This window comes from Vanellus vanellus (assembly GCF_965231255.1).
Source record: "Vanellus vanellus genome assembly, chromosome: 3".
NCBI lineage: Eukaryota > Metazoa > Chordata > Aves > Charadriiformes > Charadriidae > Vanellus > Vanellus vanellus.
The window spans coordinates 81,809,986-81,831,815 of NC_138907.1; the positions used below are offsets into that span (position 1 = coordinate 81,809,986).

The 21,830-nt window shown below is 35.1% G+C and overlaps 1 protein-coding gene across 1 annotated transcript in view; it reads right to left on the reverse strand.

Moving 5' to 3' along the window:
• The window catches only part of GRIK2 (glutamate ionotropic receptor kainate type subunit 2), a gene marked incomplete at both ends in the record, with an annotated part of 413,581 nt that overhangs the window by 143,773 nt on the left and 247,978 nt on the right, over positions 1–21,830 (reverse strand). The window contains one exon of the mRNA XM_082481392.1: positions 1,796–2,019. Within this exon, the coding sequence (XP_082337518.1) occupies positions 1,796–2,019 (224 nt within the window). The remainder of the gene's footprint in view (positions 1–1,795; positions 2,020–21,830) is intronic.

Consider the following 21,830-nt stretch of genomic DNA (forward strand, 5'->3'; position numbering starts at 1 on the left):
ACTATGAAGACAATAAGGAATTTATGGTGCTGGTCACAAAGACAGACAAGAGAAAAAAAGTTCAGCAATACCGGTCTACTATGTGGCACTTCTGTTTAAAAATAAACATTCTTTCCAGTTTTGCTAGTGAGATCAAGTGACTGAATAGCTTAATTTAAAAAAGGCTTCAAAAAAACGTATCTTTCCTACAAAATAAGACAAGACACATTTTCAAAGCTTAAGAACGCAGCCATACAACTACTAACATTACTGGGAGCTGCCTGTCAAAACCACTATGCATCATGCTGAAAATGTCCTTCAGTGATAACAATAGGGTTAAAACTTTTGGACATAAACATAAATATTTTAGATGCAGTGTTTCACAAGATAACATTTGTGATTTATGCTCAACTATACTTTCAGAAGTACCTGTATCAGAGGAACACCTCAGTAATGAGTTTACTCTCTGGTTATATAGTCCACTAAAATCTACTGTTCTCTCAAGGAACTTTCAACATAAGTCTGGCTCTTTAAAGCAGACTTTTAAAGAAGGCACACAAGTGAAGTTATTCATTACAGAATATGTTTCAGTGTTATCTATATTACTTCAATACCTCACGTACTTTATGTACAGGTGATCTTGCTACATTACTTTTAAACCAGTTTCTAAAAATATTACCTCTCCCCTTCATAGATGAATGATACAACTTCTCCAAAATTAAGTGGATAGTATAAAAGAAAGATGGAGAACCCTGATATCAACTACAGCACAATAGAAAAAGAGAAATATGAAGATTCTACTGTGTACCACAGAATGAAATCATAAAAATCTTGGGGCTGAATTGAAATTGCATTATCAAGTCAAACATATGCTTCTAAAAATCGTAATTTTAAAGGGATAAATGCCAATACAGTTTAAATGTATTGGATTAAAAAAATATTTAAAAATCACTACTATGAGGAATCTGCAAAACAGATTACTTTTATACCCTGGGAATTGCTGATTTACTGTTCTGAATTTTTTTTTTTTTTTCTGTCACAGCAAAAGTCAAAGTTACATGTAAGACACTATTTCCATGAGCAGCTGGAGTCAGTCCTAATTACTTAACAAGTAAAAGGTAAATATAATGGCATTTTTTGACAGAAGACATTTTCCTGCTTATTTGTGTTGAAGAAAACAGATAAAAAAGTGAGTCCTATGTATGAAATCAATTTATAATGTAATATATATAATGTTCCTTAACTCCAAAGCTCAACTAGACATGCTTCCAAATAAATTCCGATCTGGGACTTTAAATTATGTGAGGTTCTCTCAAGTATTTTACCTAGCACACAATTAAAAACTAAAAATTGTTACCCTACTTCTAAGATACTAATCTAGATAAAGTAACTTGTTTTATAACGTGTAGAGGCCCAATTTGGACATCTAGGATTAACATGGGCAGCTAAGTACTCAATTTGAGATTAAGCACCATAGCATCAAATGAAATCATACTAACAAAATAAAATACGTCAACCCCTGTCTTTCTAAACACAGCACAATTGGGAAAAGACATTTCATAAACTTTCTAGTGTCTCTAAATTGGTAAATAAAAGGATAAATCTAGCTAGCATACTCAAGACTTAGTGACATAACAACTGGAGACTTAGTATGGCAGTGGAGAAAATTAATAGTGAGAACCCTCATCATTAATTATTGTTCTGTACATCATGAAGTTAAAATATAAAAGTAAGAAAATTTTTGTGACTTTTGACAATTATTAGTAAAAAAAGAGGATAACAATTGCCAAAAAAATCACAAAAGTTGACATGTTACCTGGCTATGACAAAGAGCACACAACTGACACCCAAGTAAGCCAGCAGAATATACATCCAGATATCAGGGGAGAGAGGATTCAGGAAGGAGAAGACGCCCGGGTTTGTACCATTGGGCTTGCGGTACAAAATACTTATTCCAAGAGTCATAAAGGGCTTGGAAAAGTCGATGACCTTCTCTCGAACATAGGTAATTGCCAATGGCGCAACTGCAAGGTCAGCTTTCTGTTAACAGAAATACAAAAAGAGAAAAAGGCCATAAGTCAGAAGAAACAGGTTGAAGCAGACAATCAGATTAGGCAAAACACAAAATTTACATGGAGGAGGTTTGCTCTTGTACTAGGTAGGCTGAAATTTAAAACTCTTCTCCCTATAAGTAAGGAAACGGATTTATTCTACATCCTGTTTGCTGAACTGACATAACCGCATTTAAAGAAAATTGAAAGTGTTATTACAGGGATAGCAGCAAAGAAAAATATTGCATCTTGTGGAAAGCGTGAACATCCATTATCACATCTTTTAAAAATGTACATATCAATGCATGCCTTCTCTTTGTCACTCATTCACTGTGCTCTTTAGAAGATAATATATTTGTGAAGCAGTTATGAATACGCTGGTACAAGTGAAAGGAAAGGGCCAGGAAGCAGTTTTGCTTATTTTCGCATAAAAGTATTGACACAAAATGAAGAACATTTTAAAATGGGGAACGCTACATCTGAAATGTTGCTACAGGGAGTAAGTTCTAACAAAGTACAACTGTTTTTACTAGTTTTCAGAAATCGCTACGAAACTTGCAGATAACTGACTATTGATCAATTGCAGCATTTAAAACAAAATCATACAATAGAATGTATTTTGTCAATTTACATTTAGCTTTACTTATTGTGGTAATAACTCATAGGAAATTAATAAACGGTCTATATGATTTTTTTATTCGAAACTTATTGGAAATCATGGTCACAAGGAATCTATAGCATCTACTTCTAATCTCTGTCCACAGCTCTTGAAAGAATACTGTGCATGTGTGTATGTGTACGTGTGCGTGCATGTACATGCGCATGTATGAAAGAGGGAAGTTCAGAGTGAGATGTTATACAGTACAAGATTTGGCAAGCTGTAAACTAAGAATTCCTTGTAAACTATGTGTAAATATAGGTATGTAATGACAGAAATGGTATAGCTACCATGAAATACTGTTATCCAAGGATCATAGCTGCATATAACAACATTTTCAGAAAGTCTGTTCTACAACCAGATCCAGAGATGTTCCTCCCAATAAAATAATATAAATTCATACAATTATATATTTTATTTTGCTCATTTGGTATTGTGTATACTGTGTAAAACTCAAAATCCTACACAATGTTATAACATTTCAATGTTCCTTTTTTTTTTTTATCTCACCTTTCACAAAGTTCTACTATAGTCTATTGTTACGACCATTTATCATATAACTAGATCTACTCTAGTACTTCTGTGTTACAATGTGAAACGCTGTTGGCACTGTTCATTTAATTCGGTAAGGGTTTACTGGTCCAAAACATGACATCCGTTTCATTTTCATCAGTATTCAGAACTTCCAGGTATTAATCAGACCAACAGCTGAGTTTTTATGGATTGTATATTATTGATGACATTCCAGCTGGTGCAGAAAGAAAACAGTAAAGTAAGAAGCTAAAAATAATTTGGATTAAAAATTATAGGTCAACATGTAGAAGTTTGAGAAACAACTGAAGCTATTAGTTTGAGAGGTGACTAGCAGTTCTTATCCTAAGAGTCTGAAGACAACTCACTAGAGACTGTCAGAAAACACAGCTGTCCAAAGATGACAGAATGCTGGGGATTGGAAGTGACCTTCAGAGATCATTTAGTCCACCCCCCCTGCCAAAGCAAATTCACCTAAAGCAGTCTGGACAGGAATGCATTCAGACGGGAATCGAATTTCTTCAGAGGAGATTCCACAAGCTCTCTGGGCAGCCTCTTCCAGTGCTCTGTCATCCTCAAAGTAAAGAATTCTTTCCTTATGTTGAGACAAAATTTCCAGTGTTCCAGTTTGTGCCCATTGCTTCTTGTCTCGTTGCTGGGCACCACTGAAAGAAGTCTGGCCCCATCCTCAGTTTTGGGCTCCTTACTAAAGGAAAGGTGCTGGAGCGTGTCCAGAGCAGGGCAGCGAAGCCGGTGAGGTGTCTGGAGAACAAGTCTTATGAGGAGAGGCTGAGGGAACTGGGGTTGTTTAGCCTGGAGAAAAGGAGACTAATAGCCCCTACAACTTATTGCTCTCTACAACTACCTGAAAGGAGGTTGTAGAGAGGTGTGGGTTGACCTCTTCTACCAAGTAACAAGCAATAGGATAAGAGGAAATAGCATCACATTACGCTCCCTCAGCACTCGTGGTTGCCTCCCATCGGGATCTATGGATTTGTGGGTGTCTATTTTGCCTAGATGATCTCTAACACAATTTTCCTCTACCAAGGGAAAGTTTTCCTTTCTCCAGACACTCTCTCTTACTTCCAGGGTCCAGGATTCCTTAGGGATGGCCTTAACAACAAAGACTGAAGCAAAGAAGGCATTCAGTAACTCCACCTTCTCTGCATCCTCCATTGCCAGGGCACCCACCTTTTCCCTAGTCCTCCTTTTGCTACTGATGTACTTGAAGAAGCCCTTCTTTTCCTTGACATCCCTTGCCAGATTTAATTCCAAGTGGGCCTTAGCCTTCCTCATTGCATCTCTGTATACTCTGACAGTGTTCCTATATTCCTCCCAAGTGGCCAGGCGCTTTTTCCATATTCTATAAACTTCCTTCTTCCATTTGAGTTTTTCCAGATAGAGATAATAGATCTTTTAGAAAGCTATTAGCAGTTGAGAATTTTGGTTTTAAAACATTAACAGAACCTTAATGAATACCTAATTTATTTTATCAAATGCTATAGGAAATCCAACCCTTGTTCATCAGATGAAAACAAAACGGTATACAAGTGAACACAGGTTGTAACCCTCTCCAGTGGAGCAAAGCTCTGGGGAAGTTGCAGATGTAATTAGAGAAATAAACAAACATGAAATAATGTGTCTCATATGACAGAACAGGACAATGAGATGTCCCAACCTGAGAGGCAAAGATCCAAAATATAGGTCCATGACTTGATATCTCAAGGTTCTCTTCAGAGCTTTAGTGATTCTATTTCAATGTTCTTGAACTACTATATTGTCATAAGAACAAAAATTAAGCATCTCAACACAAATAATATTCAGGCACTTTACTGACTGAGGAAACAAAAAGCTGCTAGAGACTGACAAAAAAATGTAATACTGCCACATGTGAGCACTTTTGCTGACTAGATATGTGTTATCTCCAAAATATTCAATTCTCTTGGCAATTGGTTCATTCTGAAATGGCACTACCTGAAAGTAAGAGAAATAAGGGGCCATGTTTCCAGAAGTGCAGTACCAGGGTCTCCTACAGTCTTCTACAATGAAGAAATACGAGTAAGAGACTTCCCTTTAGTTAATTTCTCAGGATGAATTGGAGAGGAATGGTGTAAAAATAGCATTTTTTCAACCTATATTTATCAGCATTTACAAATGAATACATCCTAAAATGTCTTTCATATGAGTTCCATAACAAAGAATATTTCTCTTACTGGGTAATGATGTATGATTCCATTTTTTAGAATGAATGTAAGAATCATACATACATTCATTCTAAAAAATGGAATCATACAATTTTTTAAAGGAAAAAAGGATTCATATATCTGAGAATATAATCCTAATTAGCACTTATTCTTGACCTTAGAGTACTTAAGATTAAGGCCTTTTTATGACAGCATCCAAGGACTGGTGAGAATAAGCTAGTTGCTACAGAGAAAAATTCTGCACCAACTAAAGGTTACAATAGCAATTAGAAACAAATAAGTCTGACAAAGCCATTTCAACACAAGGACATAGCAACCACAAAATGGCTAATGGTTATTTTTAATTAGACTCTACAACTACAGAATATTCTGCCATAATAATGGAGTTATTTAGCCTATGTAAATGGAGTCTGCTCATCAGCCTAAGACCCTAAGTCAGTACGTAAACATCTTCAGCCACCTAAAATTTTTGAGATTGTTAACCTGACAGCTGAATTTCAGTTACATTCCCTTTGGAGAAAATGCATCCCTAAGCTAAACAGAGGAACACTAATGCCCACCTTCAATTCTTTCAACTCACCTAGAGGGCTCTTAATGCACAGAGCACTTGAGCACTACTGCTGGTCCCAGAGGTGCATTTCCCTGCTCTGATTTGAAAAACTAAGATCTGTAGTTTGCCTTTAAGCTTCTGACCTAGCCTAAACTGGTTTGTTCATGCTACTACATTACAGAAAATTTTATACCCTGTGAAAAGCTTTTGGTCTTGACAGAAGATCTTCATTTCCTTTTCAAACCATTAGGACTTTATTAGGGCTTTATTGCTATTTTGATTTTAACTAGCCACTTACGTTACTTTGATATAAATTGTTTTTGATGTTTTCCACTACCTTTCATGGGATTACAGGACAATCCATGTGGGAAGAGACATCAGGAGGTCTCTAGTCCAATCTCCCATTCCAAGCAGGGTCATCTACACGATCAGATCAGGTTGCTCTGGGCTTTGCCCAGTCAGTCTGGAAAACCACCAAGGATGGAGACTGTATAACTTCTCTGGATAACCTGTTCTCTGGATAACACTGCTTGTCTGTCCACATAGTGAAAAAGTTTCTACAGTCAAGCAGTAGAGCAGGTTGTTTAGAGAGGTTATGCAATTTTTATCCTTGGAGCTTTTCAATTTATGCCTGATGTCTTTTGTCTTCTTGCTGGGCACCACTGTGAAGAGCACAGACACATCTTCTTGATAACCTCCTCACAGGTCCTAGAAAGCTGTTCCAAGAAACTGTTACCTTTGCCAAATGCAAGTGAGATACCATAAAGTGCAAAACAAGTCCAGACTAGATAGCTCTGTTTAGATGCCATGCCTTCTTATTTGTGGGATCTTGACTTGTATTATTTAAGATGAAACTTTATTAGTTGTTACTTTATTACATTAATAAAGTAATATATGATGACAGTGGCTCAAGTTACACATTTGCTTCTAACTTCTGAGTTGCTTCTCAGTATTTACTGAGCAACAGAGCAACAAAAAGTTACTGAAAGACAATCAGTTTACTCAGATTTGTTTTACTGACAGTAATATTTCATAGCTGGTTTATTTCTTTAGACATACTTATGTCAGCATGGCTAATACTTTTTCTTGGGAAAGTTTTGAACAGCAGTGGTAACTAATGGTTGTGTCAACTACAAGCCCTCAAGTCTTTAAAGGAAGGTCCTGAGCCAGTAACCAACAAGATCATCTCCCTAAAGATCTAGATAGCAAAAAAAAAAAAAAAAATGCAAAAAGTTCTGCAGAGGAAATTTGCCTGCCATCCACTACTACAGAAATAACTTCTACATTAATTCAACTAGACAAAAACATTTGTAATTCTTTCTATAGTGGCTTTTAAATAGGATGGACCATATCTTTTGATCAAGCTACCAGTGTCTAGAACTGACTTTTGGTATTGTTTTCTGTTTGCTCCTTTACTATTCTCTGAATGTTTAGTCAAGGAAAAATACTAGTATTAAAACCATCAGGAACTCTATAATTAGTTAATTTACATTATTTCCTTTTATGCAAGTTTAGTAAACCTAGGAAGTTTTTCTAGTTTGTTCTCATTTGGTTATGTCAGTATGGATTAGATTTAATAGCTGAATAGATGTAATATGAATAGCCATTCAAAATAGTCTCAATGTTTTATCTGATGATTTATATGACACTGTTTCACTAAAGTATTTTGCACCAACTTTGTTTTAATCAAGTTACACAAATTGTATGTAAGAGGACTAGAGGCAGTGGAACATGAAACTAAACTTAGCAGGAAGATGGATGACAATAAGTTACAACAATGAGAAAATTTCAGCCTTAATTCTTATCACTTCACTCTAGCAGAGTTATCCACAAAGGGCTCTTCTAATAGTTAGAAGAGCAAGATTCACGAAGCCACAGAAAGGGCAAAGTGACAAAGACAATATTTAAAAGACAGTGTAGATATTGTGGCTCAGGGTTCAGGAAAGGGAGACTCCCCCCCTAAATAAATAAATAATATGTATAAGATCACTTAAATGAATTAAAATGTTACAGTTCTTCTTTACAGTTACCACACTCTTTTTTTTCCACAATTGTATTTTTGTACCAGAGATTGTTACTAAACCTGAAAATTACTAGACACCATGCTCCAGTGCAGCTTCCTGAAGTAGAATACAGAGGTAAAATTGATTCTATTTTTGTAGCTAGCATTTTTATCATTATACTTTCTGGGTTTACTGCACCTCCCTGAAAGTGTTTTTTTCATTGGTAACCAGCTATGTCACCTAGACTTTAAGTTACTGCACTCAGGACAAAAAAATATCCCATACTTATTCATTTTGACATAAATTCTGTTCTCAAATATATGGGGTTTTATCAAATTGTTTCAGTGAATTCATTTCATCATGCAATCAAGTTTGACTTGTGTCAAATTTGACTTGCTCCCACTTTTCTGTATTACTGTCATCTGCAACTTTTTACAAGGGAATCAAAATGATTAATAACATTTTTGCATATCATTTGGATGGGAGTAGATGACTGCAAGATAGACTGCCTCTTATTGGTTAACAGTTCTCAATTGACAACTTTCTCAAATTTATCATTTCATCAGCTTAATTAATTAATGGGATAAACCCCATTAAAATGGACAAAATCAACCTCTTCTACACTCATCACCTCCAGGTACATTTTGATGCAACCATCACAAGGACTAGACTTTATTTTAAAAAGAATCCACACACTGAAATTCTCAATGAATTGTTAAATTCCAGTGTCCGAGGCTTTAATTAAATTTGATCATTATAATAAACAATAACAAAAAATGGTCTTTTTAGAGAAACCCATCATACGTGAAATAAAACCAGAAGTGGTTTTATATTGTGCAGATTCTCAAAACTTTATATATCATACAGTGGTTTACGTGTGCCATAATTATAAAAGAATGGCTAACACAGTACATATTACCCAAAAATATTGTCACAAATCTAAGGAATAAAAATGTTAGCAGTGGTTTTATACACTACATCCTAATTTAGTTCTGTTCTGCCTAGGGTATATGTAAGCTAACTCATTTGAAAAATTTTTTACATTTAAATTCAATAAAACTTATCCAAGCTTTAGACATTATTTAAATACTGAAGATACCAGGACAAACTTATTAACAATCAGCTTTAATAAAAATAAAATGCAAATCCTAAGGATGAAATCTGTGGTGGTTGGTTAAAATATTTCTGATATTTATAAGATGAAATCTACGAAACACTTAAAAATGTCATTACTGTTATAATTTATTCCTTGCGTTATGTGAAGTTCTGTTTCATTCTGGAAGACAAGGACCAACAAAGAGGCACAAATAATGAATATGAACACAAATGTAACAAGAAAAAACATTGATTGGCATGACAGGCAGATGCAGACAAATTCCTAGCCTAACTACTGCCCAACTAGAAAGTGTATAGATAGTTAAGGAACAACATTTATAGATGACGCTAAGTTATTCCAAGTAGAAAGACCATAAAAGAATTGCTTTATGTCAACTTGCACAAAAAGAAGTGGAGAAAGGTAAATAAAATGAACTCAGAACAAGAAACAATGAAATAATTCTTCACATTAAGTAAAATTAAGCAGTAAAACTGCTTGCTTTTGGAGCCTATGGATGCCAAAACTTTAAACGTTTTCAAAGAGTCAAAGAAAATTCATTAATATTATTTTATACAAAAAAAACCCTGTTTTACAGTTCAGTAAGACCCTATCCACAGCTCACTCTGATGGGGTAAATATCACTACATTCTGTTTATCTTCATACAATTTTCTCGACATTTCTCATTGGTTAGGAAGTCAGGATACTGGGCAAAATAAGCTTTTACTATGTAAAACTATAAGGAGGAGAGGGGTTGCAAGTGCATGTAGACACAGTTTTGCATCTATAGTTATGTCTCTTACCTACCATCGTAAAACTATGAAGGATCCACTGAAGCTTCATGAAAGTGTGCATTTTGTATTCAATTAAGTTTCAAATTTCAGTCATACTTTCTGACTTGAACGTATTTCTTCACATATTTTGGAGAGAGCAATAGCTTACAGAAAATTATGGATTTGTTACGTTTATTTTCAAAAATAGATTTTGCATTAATTTTTACACTGTAATCTATGACAGTTTAGCTGAGCCTCATGCATTAAATGGAGGGGATTACAGGCCATGCATGTCTGCACAGACAGGGGTGGGTTTGACCTGACATAGAGAAAGATGATGCAGCGTTCTTTATGGATCTCAACAAGAAAGGCTTGACAACAAACAGCTTAATAAATTATGTGTTTTAATAAGGTATAATTAAAAGAGGAATATAGTTGCCGAACAAATCTCACATCCCCTCTGATGCAGGGAATGCTGCCTATGTGCAGCACTGGATAGATCCCAGATGGATCTTCCCCTGGAATGCTGTGCAGATCCTGTCAGTGGAGAGGGTCCTCCTTCCTCCCATGCCATGGTGCCTTTTATTTTGTGTAATGAACAGAATCATATATCTTCTCCTGTCGAGCTGGAGTGTTGTCACTGTCATAGCTACAAAGCTCTCAATGCAATGCATCACTGTGAACAAGTTCTTCATACAACTAGAAGAACCCTTATGTTGTTCCCAGGTCCTTGTCCTTATGGGGGCCTTTACTACCCTGATATCTGATGGAAGGACAACATAGCAATCCAGGAGGTCGCTAGAGTGTAGTGATGATAACTTCCAGACACAAGTAATGAAGCAGCTGACAAGGGGAGATGCTCTGCTGAACCTCACAGTTACAAACAAGGATAAAGGGGTCTGCGAAGACTAGCAGTGGTCTTGCCTGCAGTGACTAAGAGATGGAGTTCAGGATCCCAAAGGGAGGCAACATGGAAAAAAGCAGGATTATAATCCCAGACTTCACAAGAACAGACTTTGGCCCTTTCATGGACCTGCTTGGAAGAATCCCATGGGAGACAATCCTGAAGAGAAGAGTGGACTCGGAGAGCTGGTTAATTGTCAAGGATGAGGATGGCTTGCTCCAAGATCAAAAATCATCAGTCCCCACATTCAGGAAGTCAAGAACAGATGGCAGGAGGCCTGCATGAACATGGAGCTCCTGACAAAACTTAGACATAAGAAAGAACACCAGAGGTGGAAGCAGGAACAGGTCACCCAGGAGGAATACAGCAACACTGTCCAGGCACACAGAGATAGCATTAGGATGGCCAAAGCCCATCTGGACTCATATCTCGTGAGGAACATTAGGGGTAAGAAGGGTTACTACAAGTACATAAGCACCAAAAGGAAGACGAGAAAATGTGGAACTGTTGCTGAATGGGGCAGGGAATGTACTGATAAAGGACACGGAGAAGCCAAGGTACTCAATGCATACTTCACCTCAATCTTTATCGGTAAGACGACTGTTCTTCAGAAATCCCAGGTCTCTTAGAGTACAGGACAAGTCTGAAGCAAGGAACAGTTAACCCTCATTGGAGGAGGATTAGGTGAAGGAATACGTAAACAAAGTGGCATTTTATGAGTACCATGCTCCACACATCCACGCAAAAATACACATTCATTATTTACAAGCACCAATATGCAGTCATCGGAATGCATATTGGTGTGTGTATATGTATTTTTTTCACACTAACATACATTCTCAGGAAAAGAAGTTACTCATCTTTTGAAGTTGCCACACATTACTACTAATCAGGCTCTCAGAGGTCAGGAAATAGGAGAATGAAAATTGACTGTGGAAACCAATTTTAAGCTATTGTGACAAAGTAACATATTTTTTTTCCCAACAATCATTTGGTTCATTTTGAACTTAAGTGAGGCTGCACAGGCAGTTTCTTTCTCCTTTTTTAACTCTGAATGTTCAACGTTTGTATATTTTTCTTAAACAAGGGAATTATCTTTGATGCTGTAAGAATAACATTTGAGAATTAATACCTTTCAGTTCCCCAAACAGTACAGGTGAAGATGTGTTTTGTGCATCATTCCCAGGGACACATCTCCTGGCACCAAATCCCGAACCTGTTTTACTAAAATGCGGTTTTGTTGAAAGTTGACATACTCCAGGATTTCACAGTCCCTCCTCCCTGCCTTCCATGATGAGCAAAAGACAAACTGCAGCAATGAGCTTTTGAATGTTATTTTTTTGAGATTTTAGTATCAGTAACAATATTAAGAATTCATTTGGTTGTGTTAATTGTGCTTCATGAATACCCCTATAGTTGATTTATATAGGACCCCTGCAAATCTTTCAAAATCCTTCTGTTACCATTTCCAAATGGAGAAAACTCAAGCAGAGGTTAAGTAACAACATTTCTTATGAACATGTTCAGAGTGTGCCATGTTAGGAGCTATGAGTAGTATTTATGAATTCCTGATCTGCCAAGCATGCAATCAAACTCCTTAATCATTACTTCTGGGAGGAATAAGGTTAAAATAAGATCTGAGTAGGCAGAGAGGAGAACTAAGGGAAGATTAGGAAAACTGGTACTGATCAACTTTCCCTGCACAGCTGAATTTATTTTGATCTTCGCAGTGATCAAGTACTGTACACTGAAGTATAGATATTGTAGAAACACATTAAATGAACAGATACATGATAAACTGTTAAAATAACTTGCTGAAGATTTGACATGAAAAACAGAATTAGAAATCACCTCCTTGGAGGAAAAGCACATATTTGAATAGAGAAGTTGTTTCATCAATTTTCTCCAGGTAATTTAATTTTTATTAAATGGGGCCAACCCCAACGACCAAACTTAGAGAATTCTAATTTTCACATATATTTCACTTCAGCAGACATATACATAGAAACAATAATCCTCATGCTACTTTCTACCATTCTTCACCATCTTTATAGCAACAAAAGATATTGTAAAGATCAGATAGCTGTTTGAGGTTATGAAAAGTGTAACGTTTATGAATACAGCCCTAGCCCTGGATCCAATCAGTTCCTAATCATTGCTGTAAGCGTAGATAATGCTTGAGCTAAAGAGTTATCTTTTCAAGTCTCATTTGAACAGCTTCATGACACTGCTTTGATGGGCTACGATTCACTTCACTGGCAATGCAGTGAAAATGAACTCCAATTATTCACTGTACAGTTTTTATCTGTCACTGAAGCTTAATCATTTCATATAACCAAGTGCATTAGCCAGGCATGTCCAAATAGCTCATAATTATAAATGGGGATTATACTGGTTAGAATTAAAACATGTTCTATGTTAATGCTTATATACTAATTCTTTCATCCAGCCTCTGAAATATTTGGTCCCTAACTCACACTTGATTTGGCCCATTACTGGCGTTCTTTTGCCAGTAACTTCTCGAGAAATATTTGAAATGATTCCCCATCATTTCCAGAAACTTGTGACTGGTCACACCTAAAAAAGAATGGGAAAAAAAAAGAAAGGGGTTGAGGGTGGAAAGTGGGCAAACATCCTATTTATGAATGTGGGAAGGTAGAAATATGGTCAAGGCAAGGATCAGAAATTACAAACCGTTTTACACAGCAAATTATACTATTTATCACAAGGGATGCTGGCTACTAAAATAATTCAGTATACTTCCTGAATTTCATCTAGACTTTAAATTAAATTCTGAGTGATCTAGCAGAATGTGAATAGACAGAGTATGGGTGTTGTTCCAAAAAGTAAGTTCAATTCTTGGGCAATTCACTGATAGGATTCAATAAGACGTGTAGAATGAAAAAAGAGGAAAAACAGAAATGGAAAAAGAGGAAAGGCTATTTTCACATAGCAACAGAAAAGGGATTTTAAAAGAAAAAGGTTCATTAGTAGTAATAAAAATTGTTAAAATTAAAATTAGAAAACCATAATACCCCAATTGTAGAAAACATTGCTTAGGCATATTGTAGTTAAATGAACAGGAAGGCAATATTCACTTACCACTAGTCTCAAGAAATTTCAAATAAACAGCCCCCTGAATACAGATCATCAGAAAAATTCCACACATCTCAAAGCACTTACTGAGAGGACTTCACTGTGGAAGTCTCCTACCGCTTCTGGTGTCAAATAACTTGAGAATGTACTTAAAATTTTTCATTCGGTTTCTTTGGGAAACATAGAACATGATCAGCTCAAAAGATCATGTAATAAATAACTTCTATGACTATTAAGAAAAAGTGTAATTATTATTATTCTCTATGTAATACTAGAAATATTGCTGTACCTTGCTTTACTAAATGCAGATTGTGTGAAAGTTCCTTCCTCTTTGGAAAATAATTGCTCATTCTCAACTGCTTTTTTGTTGAAAACTACATCTTCAGTCTGTCCTATACTTGAAATCAGTAACACACCCCTTGCCTGCCACTTAGTAGGGAATTCTTATATGCGCTTCTGCTATGCTCTTGACTGAATTAATACATATATTTTGCACACTTAACCTAATCTTCTGTCTTAGAATTTCTTCGACATTTTAGATTACTGAGGTTTCTTTATTTCCCTGGCATTCTTTTGTGGCTTTCTGCAACACTTTCTGCTGCACTCCATCTGAAGTTTATTTTCTGCATAACATTTACTCTGAGTTAGGATCTCTTTGTGCATTTTTCCATGGGAATATCATATACAGCCTTTATTAGAGAGTAACTAAGTAGATGTGCAAATTAAGTGTCATCTTGTAACTGAGCATAGACACCAATGTTTGGCTGTTGGTTTGAAGTAGTATTAAAGCTGTAGTTGCTAATAATTCTGTGGTCATGTAGAAAAGCATTCTCTTTGATCTTTCACCATAAAGCAAACAAACAAACAACAACAACAACAACAACAACAACAAAAGAGAAACGGTAGATGCATAGTAGGGCATATTTTAGTGAATTACATTGATAAATTCAGACATGCAAGATACAGAACCTCTCTGCAAGTTGTTAAGTCTATGAATATATTCAGTTTACTTGAAGTGAAAAACAGAAGCTCAAGCAACAGACACGGTTAGGTGCTTGTTAGGGAGACACCTGCTGCTGCTTATTCAGCTTGGGACAAAGGACATTGGAAATAAAAGGTCAGAGCACTTGAAGTTGTGGATTAATGAATTAGCAATTAGACTGAAAGGCACAAAAAGCAGAAGTGATATTTTCTGGCATATTAAAAATTATCATAATAAATTATCCTATAGATGCCAGGAAAATTTTCACACAGAAATGAAATGCTACTTTAGTGAGGAAAATAAAGCATGCAAAAAATAACTAGAATATAATATGAATATTTAAAACAGTAAACATAAATGTGAAAAATATATTACAGGCACATAACAGTTAAAGAATTACGGATACTTTATTGTGACACAGAACAGCTGGAAGGAGTTGGAATGCTATTTGCAAATATTAAATACTGTGAAAGAGTAGCTTTGTTTAAAGAGAGGGTTGTGTTGGAAAACTGCCAACATAACTTTACAAATGTAACTAATAATAATTAGTGGAAATGCAGAGAAGAATGGTTCAGCATAGAAGAGTAATGTCTAATCTGCAAGGTAAAGAAATGTATACCAAGGAATAAAAACGCACTCAGAATAGATGGTCTTCAAATGGCTAAACAGTTAAATCAGGAAAGAGAGAAATTATAAACAAAACATAAGACAGCTGAAAATACAAGCAGATAAGGGTAAGAAAACTGAAATACAAACAGTAGTATTTTAAACTCAAATCTTAGACTCTTCTGTAAGTATTATACGCTATGTATTAGATTACAATTTAAGTTCCAATTTTGTAACACAAAACTGCTCAATGTATCCCATGTAAACTCATACAAGGAAAGGAGTAATTATAAAAGGTGTGAAAATTTTATAGCTGAACACGATATTTTGTAATGGAATCTATAATGAGCAAAGAAGACTTGGAAACTCCAAAATCAAGATAGATTTATGGATTCTGCAGGTGAAAACCATTCAAAGACAAGTGAAATATTACAACTTCTGCCGAGCTGAGTATTTATGTTCCTCTCAATAATATTCATTCAAACTAAAACCCAACGAGCGGTTTGTGAATGTTCAGAATTTAGTATATGTTATTACACCTTGTATACAGAGCTGAGATTTCCTCAGTGTATTACAGACATAACATTAAAATATTTCCCTGGAATATAATTTATATGTTTTACCTAAAATGTCACAGTTTTCAAAACAAGTCTTTTGTAGCCTTACATCTAAACCTTGAAACCCTCCCTCTGAAGGAGTCCTGAACATTTTCTGCCTTCATTTCAAAAAATGTAGATGCAAAGTGTTAAGAACCATCATCAGCAGATTGCAAAGACTCCCAGACAATGGAAAAGTCTTGTGACCCAAGCCTAGCAATGAACTCAAGGTTCTCAGAACAGCAACTGACCAGAATCCAGTATAAAACCATTCCATCTTCATAGGTTTAGAACAAAGATTAACACACACTACTAACCACCTGCACAGCACAATCACATACTGATCCTGCATGGGGTAAGCACACATTATTACACAAACTGTGGTAACTGATTAGCCTACCCCTTAACACAGATGATTTGATTATTTTGCACAACGATGTTGGAACATATATGTATCCTTCTTTCCTCAATATCAGGGTCCCCAGGCATTAGGCTGGGCACTGCATACGCATTGATTAAGAAAAAGTCCTTTGTAATTCTATACTTTGTGTCTCTCTCAGCGGTGGACTCCCAAGGCACAAGTGTGGTTTTGAGTCCTACCAGAAACAGAGGCGCACTGTTGGGTTTGAGTCCCACCAGAATTCCTGGTGCGTTAGTGGGTTTGAGTCCCACTAGAAGGGAAATGGGTTTGAGTCCCACTGGAATTCCCTTGACATAAACTTATAAACCTGTTACATCATCTACTGCACTCGTGTGATCACTCACTCCTCCTTCCTATTATTCATTAAAGATCTGTGTAACACTTCTCTTTGCCACCTCAAACAGCAGGACTTGTATTCTCTCTCCTCTTTCTTACATATTTCCCTTTGCCTGAACAGCCTGAATATTCCTTGTCATAAGAAATGAAAAATAACTTTTTGTCTGTGAATATAATTTGTATTGATGAGCAATGTTATACACTATGTAAACTGTACCATCAACAGAAATCAAATATTTTTCACAAAAAAAAAAAAAAAGAACTAACAACAAAAACAAACAACAAATTAGGCCTTATTAAGTGTATTTCTGAATGTGAAACTGAAGTACATGCAAGTTGTTGGGTGGGATTTTTTCATTTTTATGATGAATAGATGTGGTTACTCCTCAAGTACAAATAGACAAAACCCATGATGTTTTATCTAAGAAACAACTTGATTAATTTAAACCAAGATTTGTAAGATAACTTCTTATGTTATTACCCTAATAAAAAAATATTTGATCAAACTATACAACCAGATGAAAGACAAGAGTTCTATCCAGACAGTATAACTAATTTATGTAAAGGTAAAGAAAAATTAGGAAAAAAACCCAACCCATGTTATGAAGGCACTGTTAGAGAAATTACTGTTTTCTTTCTTAACGGATGAAGGTTCTCAGACAGCTATTTTTCACATTATAGTTTCTCATGGTAATCCTTATTTTTTCCAGCTCCTAATACAAACATGATAGGTGACAGGGGCAATGAAAACATATAATTGGAAAATAGCATCATTCCATGAGAAAATGGCTATGTTTACTTGCATAAACAAGGATCAGCAATCGGAAAAGTCTTCATACAGCTTGTTGAGTGGAATTTATCTACTCACATTTACTGAGAGTAATTAGAAAAAATAAGATAAAACCTCAATGAATACTATAACAAGTGCGGTACAAATATAATTTTGTAAAGACAGATTGTAAGCTCACAATTGCTTCAAGCAAGACCTAAGCACGAGCTAAGACCAAAAGGCAGATGCCTGGGCACTTATTCCAGTCCCCTTTTCTGAATTGGACTAGAGCTTGTGACATGCTCTAAAGTATCCCTATGCCTCTAGTTGTTGTTCCATCAATCAAAGGTTCTCCCTCAGGTCTTAGATCTCCTCACTATGTGGCTGTACTGGACATCTTAAGGAAGCTCAGATGGCACCAGACACTTACGTGTGGGCTACTGACTTAATCTGTAGCAGTTTAAACTCCCATCACAGACAGTGAAGGTCTAATCAATACAGATGACGGAGTCTAAAGAGCAATTCAGCTGACCAAGTTCTAGAAAAGTGTTTTGTGTTCTCTTACTGTATAAGAGATGCCTTGGATAGTCAACCTGTCCTTGAAAGTCCTCTGTCACATCTGCTGCCTTATGTGCTTGACATCATGGACCATCTAACCTAAATTACTCCATTGGACACAGCTATGTCAAATTTATCTCGCAGCTCTGGTATGATTGTTCTCACTAGGTCTCTACTGTCTAAAACAGAAGCCTGTAGCTAGTGCTTCAACAGGTGCCTTTTACCAAAGGATTCGTTGAAGCATTTTAATCCTGAACTTAGTCTCTCTCAGCCTGTCTTGCCCTCTGAGGTACAACATTCTAAGCCATGGAATTGTACTCAAGATTAAATTGGTGTTATGAAGCCTGATGTAAGATATCAAGGGGGTTCTAAAAATGTATCTGAAAAAAGGAGTTCATATCAAAATTCTCTGTCCTCTTTGAGAACATCTGCAATTGTTAACACCTTGTTTATATAAGAACACTGAGAGTAAAGGTAGGCATTGTCAAAAATTACCTTTCACATCTATTACACGCTGCCCTTGTTTCATAAAACTACTACATGGTTTACCCTCTCAAATTCCATGCTTTTCACAGATAAACCTTTTTTTTTTTTTTAATAAGTCAAAATTAACAAGATTAACACAATGTTAATTATCTCAGCAAATACTTTGACATGCGTAGAAGACAGTCATCAACATTGTATCCATTTAATATGTTACCGGACACAAGTCAAAGATACCACTTCTCCAAATTAAGAAAATCTGCCCAGGATTACCAGGGCTTTAGAATAATATTATTTACAGGAAATACAGCTTTGTTTTAAAGGAAGATAGAATAGGAATTTTTTTCTTAGTATTGATGATCAATTGCAAATTTCAATATAAAATTTATTTGTAAAAAAAAAAGTAAGATCTCTCTTTTAAACTGGTTCACATTCTATTGTACTTTTTTCTATAGTTAGCATATTTGAAGAAAGAAAAGTCCTTTAAAAGCAAGAAATATAAAAAACTCAACAACTTCTGTACTTATAATAAAGAAAGCTTTACCACCTCAAGACTGCAGAAACAAACTTTTTGTAACGCCAAACTTTAATAACTAAACTCTGTAGTGTTGCCAAATAAAATACTGCAATTACATGCACCCAGTTCCTGCTTCTAAGAATGCAAACAAGTATCTTTGTGAAAAACAGAAAACAAAGCAAATTAAGCAGTGCTCTGAGTTTCTTTGGGTTTGGGAGTTTTTTGTTCAGTTTTGGTATTTTTTTTGCACAAGTAAATGTATGTTGTACTTTCACAAAAGAAAGTTTTACACGTGCTGGCAGAAAGATATACTCTGATGTAGAATCTTTTTCAGACAAGAAAAGTCTTAACAATAGACTCAACAATTATTTTGCAGTGCTTGATATGTTATAATGTGTTTTAATACACTGTGAATAGCACCTGTTCTAAGGAGCTTAAAAATAATACCACAGGTATGGAGAACTAAGAGAAAATGACATTAAAATCAAATTAATATTTTCTTCCTCTAACAAAAAACTTTTGCTTGTTTACTTACGTAGAGAAAAATGTAAAATATGCATATCATTGTCTGGTATCTCACTGTTGACATGTTATAGTAGCAGGGGAAGAATTATTCCTAAGATAAATGATAAAAAACTTGTGCCCTAGAATTCTTTTATTTTATTGAAGTCTAAAAGTTCCATGAAAACAGCAACAAGTCTTCACCCAAGTCTTCAAAAGGAAAGTCACTAAGACTCCAAATTGCCTGGGACTCAACATATCAACAAACTCAACATTTAATCCTAAAGTTTGAATTTTATCATAATTTCTTTTAATTAAAATATTTAATAGATTTTGTTTCCCTTCCTCTATAGAGCACCAAAACCAGAACAAAAAATTTCAGAAAGAAATCCACTTATCATTAATTGATTGAAAAATACCTGCCAAAAGAATTTCTAATGAAAAAATGTTTTTGCAACATTTACAGTCAGTAAATTCCCTTAACTGGGAACAACAACAAAAAAATCTATTTTAGGATTCATTTGAGTCAAAGTCTCTGTTGAAATGTGAACAATTGTTGTTAACGGTTTCTGTGGAACACAAAAATAAAATATCAAGGAGTTTTAATGATAATCTCATGATTCAAACAGGAATAGCAATATGGAAATAAAGCAATTACAATAGCACTGATGCAGGACAATAAGAGAAAAGGACACATATAAAATGTTAGGTCAGATCAGTGAGGAACATGGAGTTCAAGAAATGGGTTCATTAACTTCTTAGAAGACAGGAACAGGGTCGCTGCTACAGGCAAACGTAGAAAAGAAAGGTCTGGCCTGAGAGCTATTTTACTGTATGGGCAAGAAAAAACAAACAAAAAAAAAGGTTGATTTTTCAAGATTTATAGAAGGTATGGCAAGATATGAACACAGCCTCTATAGAAAGGGAAATAAAGAGGAAGACATCTAAAATCATTCCCTTATGGTCTTGAACATTTATGAGAATGTTGGTATTAGGAACAGTGACAAGAATGAAGAAATAAAAAAGACAAGTAAAAAATAATGAGATAAGTTTTGGTGATCTTCAATTGAATTTGACAGTAAGATAGCCAAGATGAGCATTAAGATAAATCTGAGATGTGGGTTTAGATGAGAAAGATAGGTCAGGGGAAAAAAGTACATTTTTTGCAGAAATACGAGTTAAAATCCCTTCTGCATTATGATATGTTCCTATGTATTTTTATTTTCTGTTATATCATTATGTGATCATCTGATTAATTTATACAAGGGATTAATGGAAAACATGTTAAAGAAGGAGAAATAACCATTAACAATTTTATAACTGCTATTGCACTTGGAATAAATATTTTAAAAGATTGGTACAGAAGGATGTTCTAAACTTAAGACCTGAGTTTTTGGAGGAAGATGTCTCCAGAAACATTTTAAACTAATTATATAAACATCTGAAACTATTCTGTTATTGATAGAATAGAAGGCCACTACTATTTTTATAAATTCCAAGCTGAAATTTTTATAAATTCCAAGCTGAAAATCCTACTTTTCCCAGATATGAAGAAATGTTCCCATTTAATCCTCACATATAATGGAATGGTCATGATCTAAAAATTGGACCTTTTCTATAATTATTTATGAATCATAAGAGATCTGCAAGCCTTAAAGTCTACTTGTAATGCATAAGCTTTGTGCTGCAGAAGAATCATTCAGAGAGAAAAAAAAATAGGTTATTTTTAATGGTATATAATAATAAAAAATTGCTTCCCAGTGGATTTTTCACTTTCATTTCTGTCTCTGGAAAGTATAAAATAGTAATTTTTGCCTGTTTTAGAATGCACAATAAGCATGTTTGAAAGTAATTTTGGTGCTGTAAAGTAGAACGTCTAACAGAAAAAAAACCCAAAATTATATATTTTTGTTCTATCAGTATCTGCTAGCTATGAGGGAACATAATTTATACATTCACACTATATGTCATACAATACAATATAGTGCCATAACAACTTTTAGCACCACAGAACAACCTGAAATCTCCAGAATGTATAGCTCAGTTCAAAATCAATTCAATAAATCTATCTTTGAATAAAGTTCTTGAACCAAAGGCAGCAAGTCAGTAGAAAGAATACTTCTTTAAGAAGAATGTACCCTTAAAGGATGGAGATACCTGGATTTTTAGCTTCCCTTCCCTCAAATATCTAACACCCTTGTCTTGAATTAACCAGAGA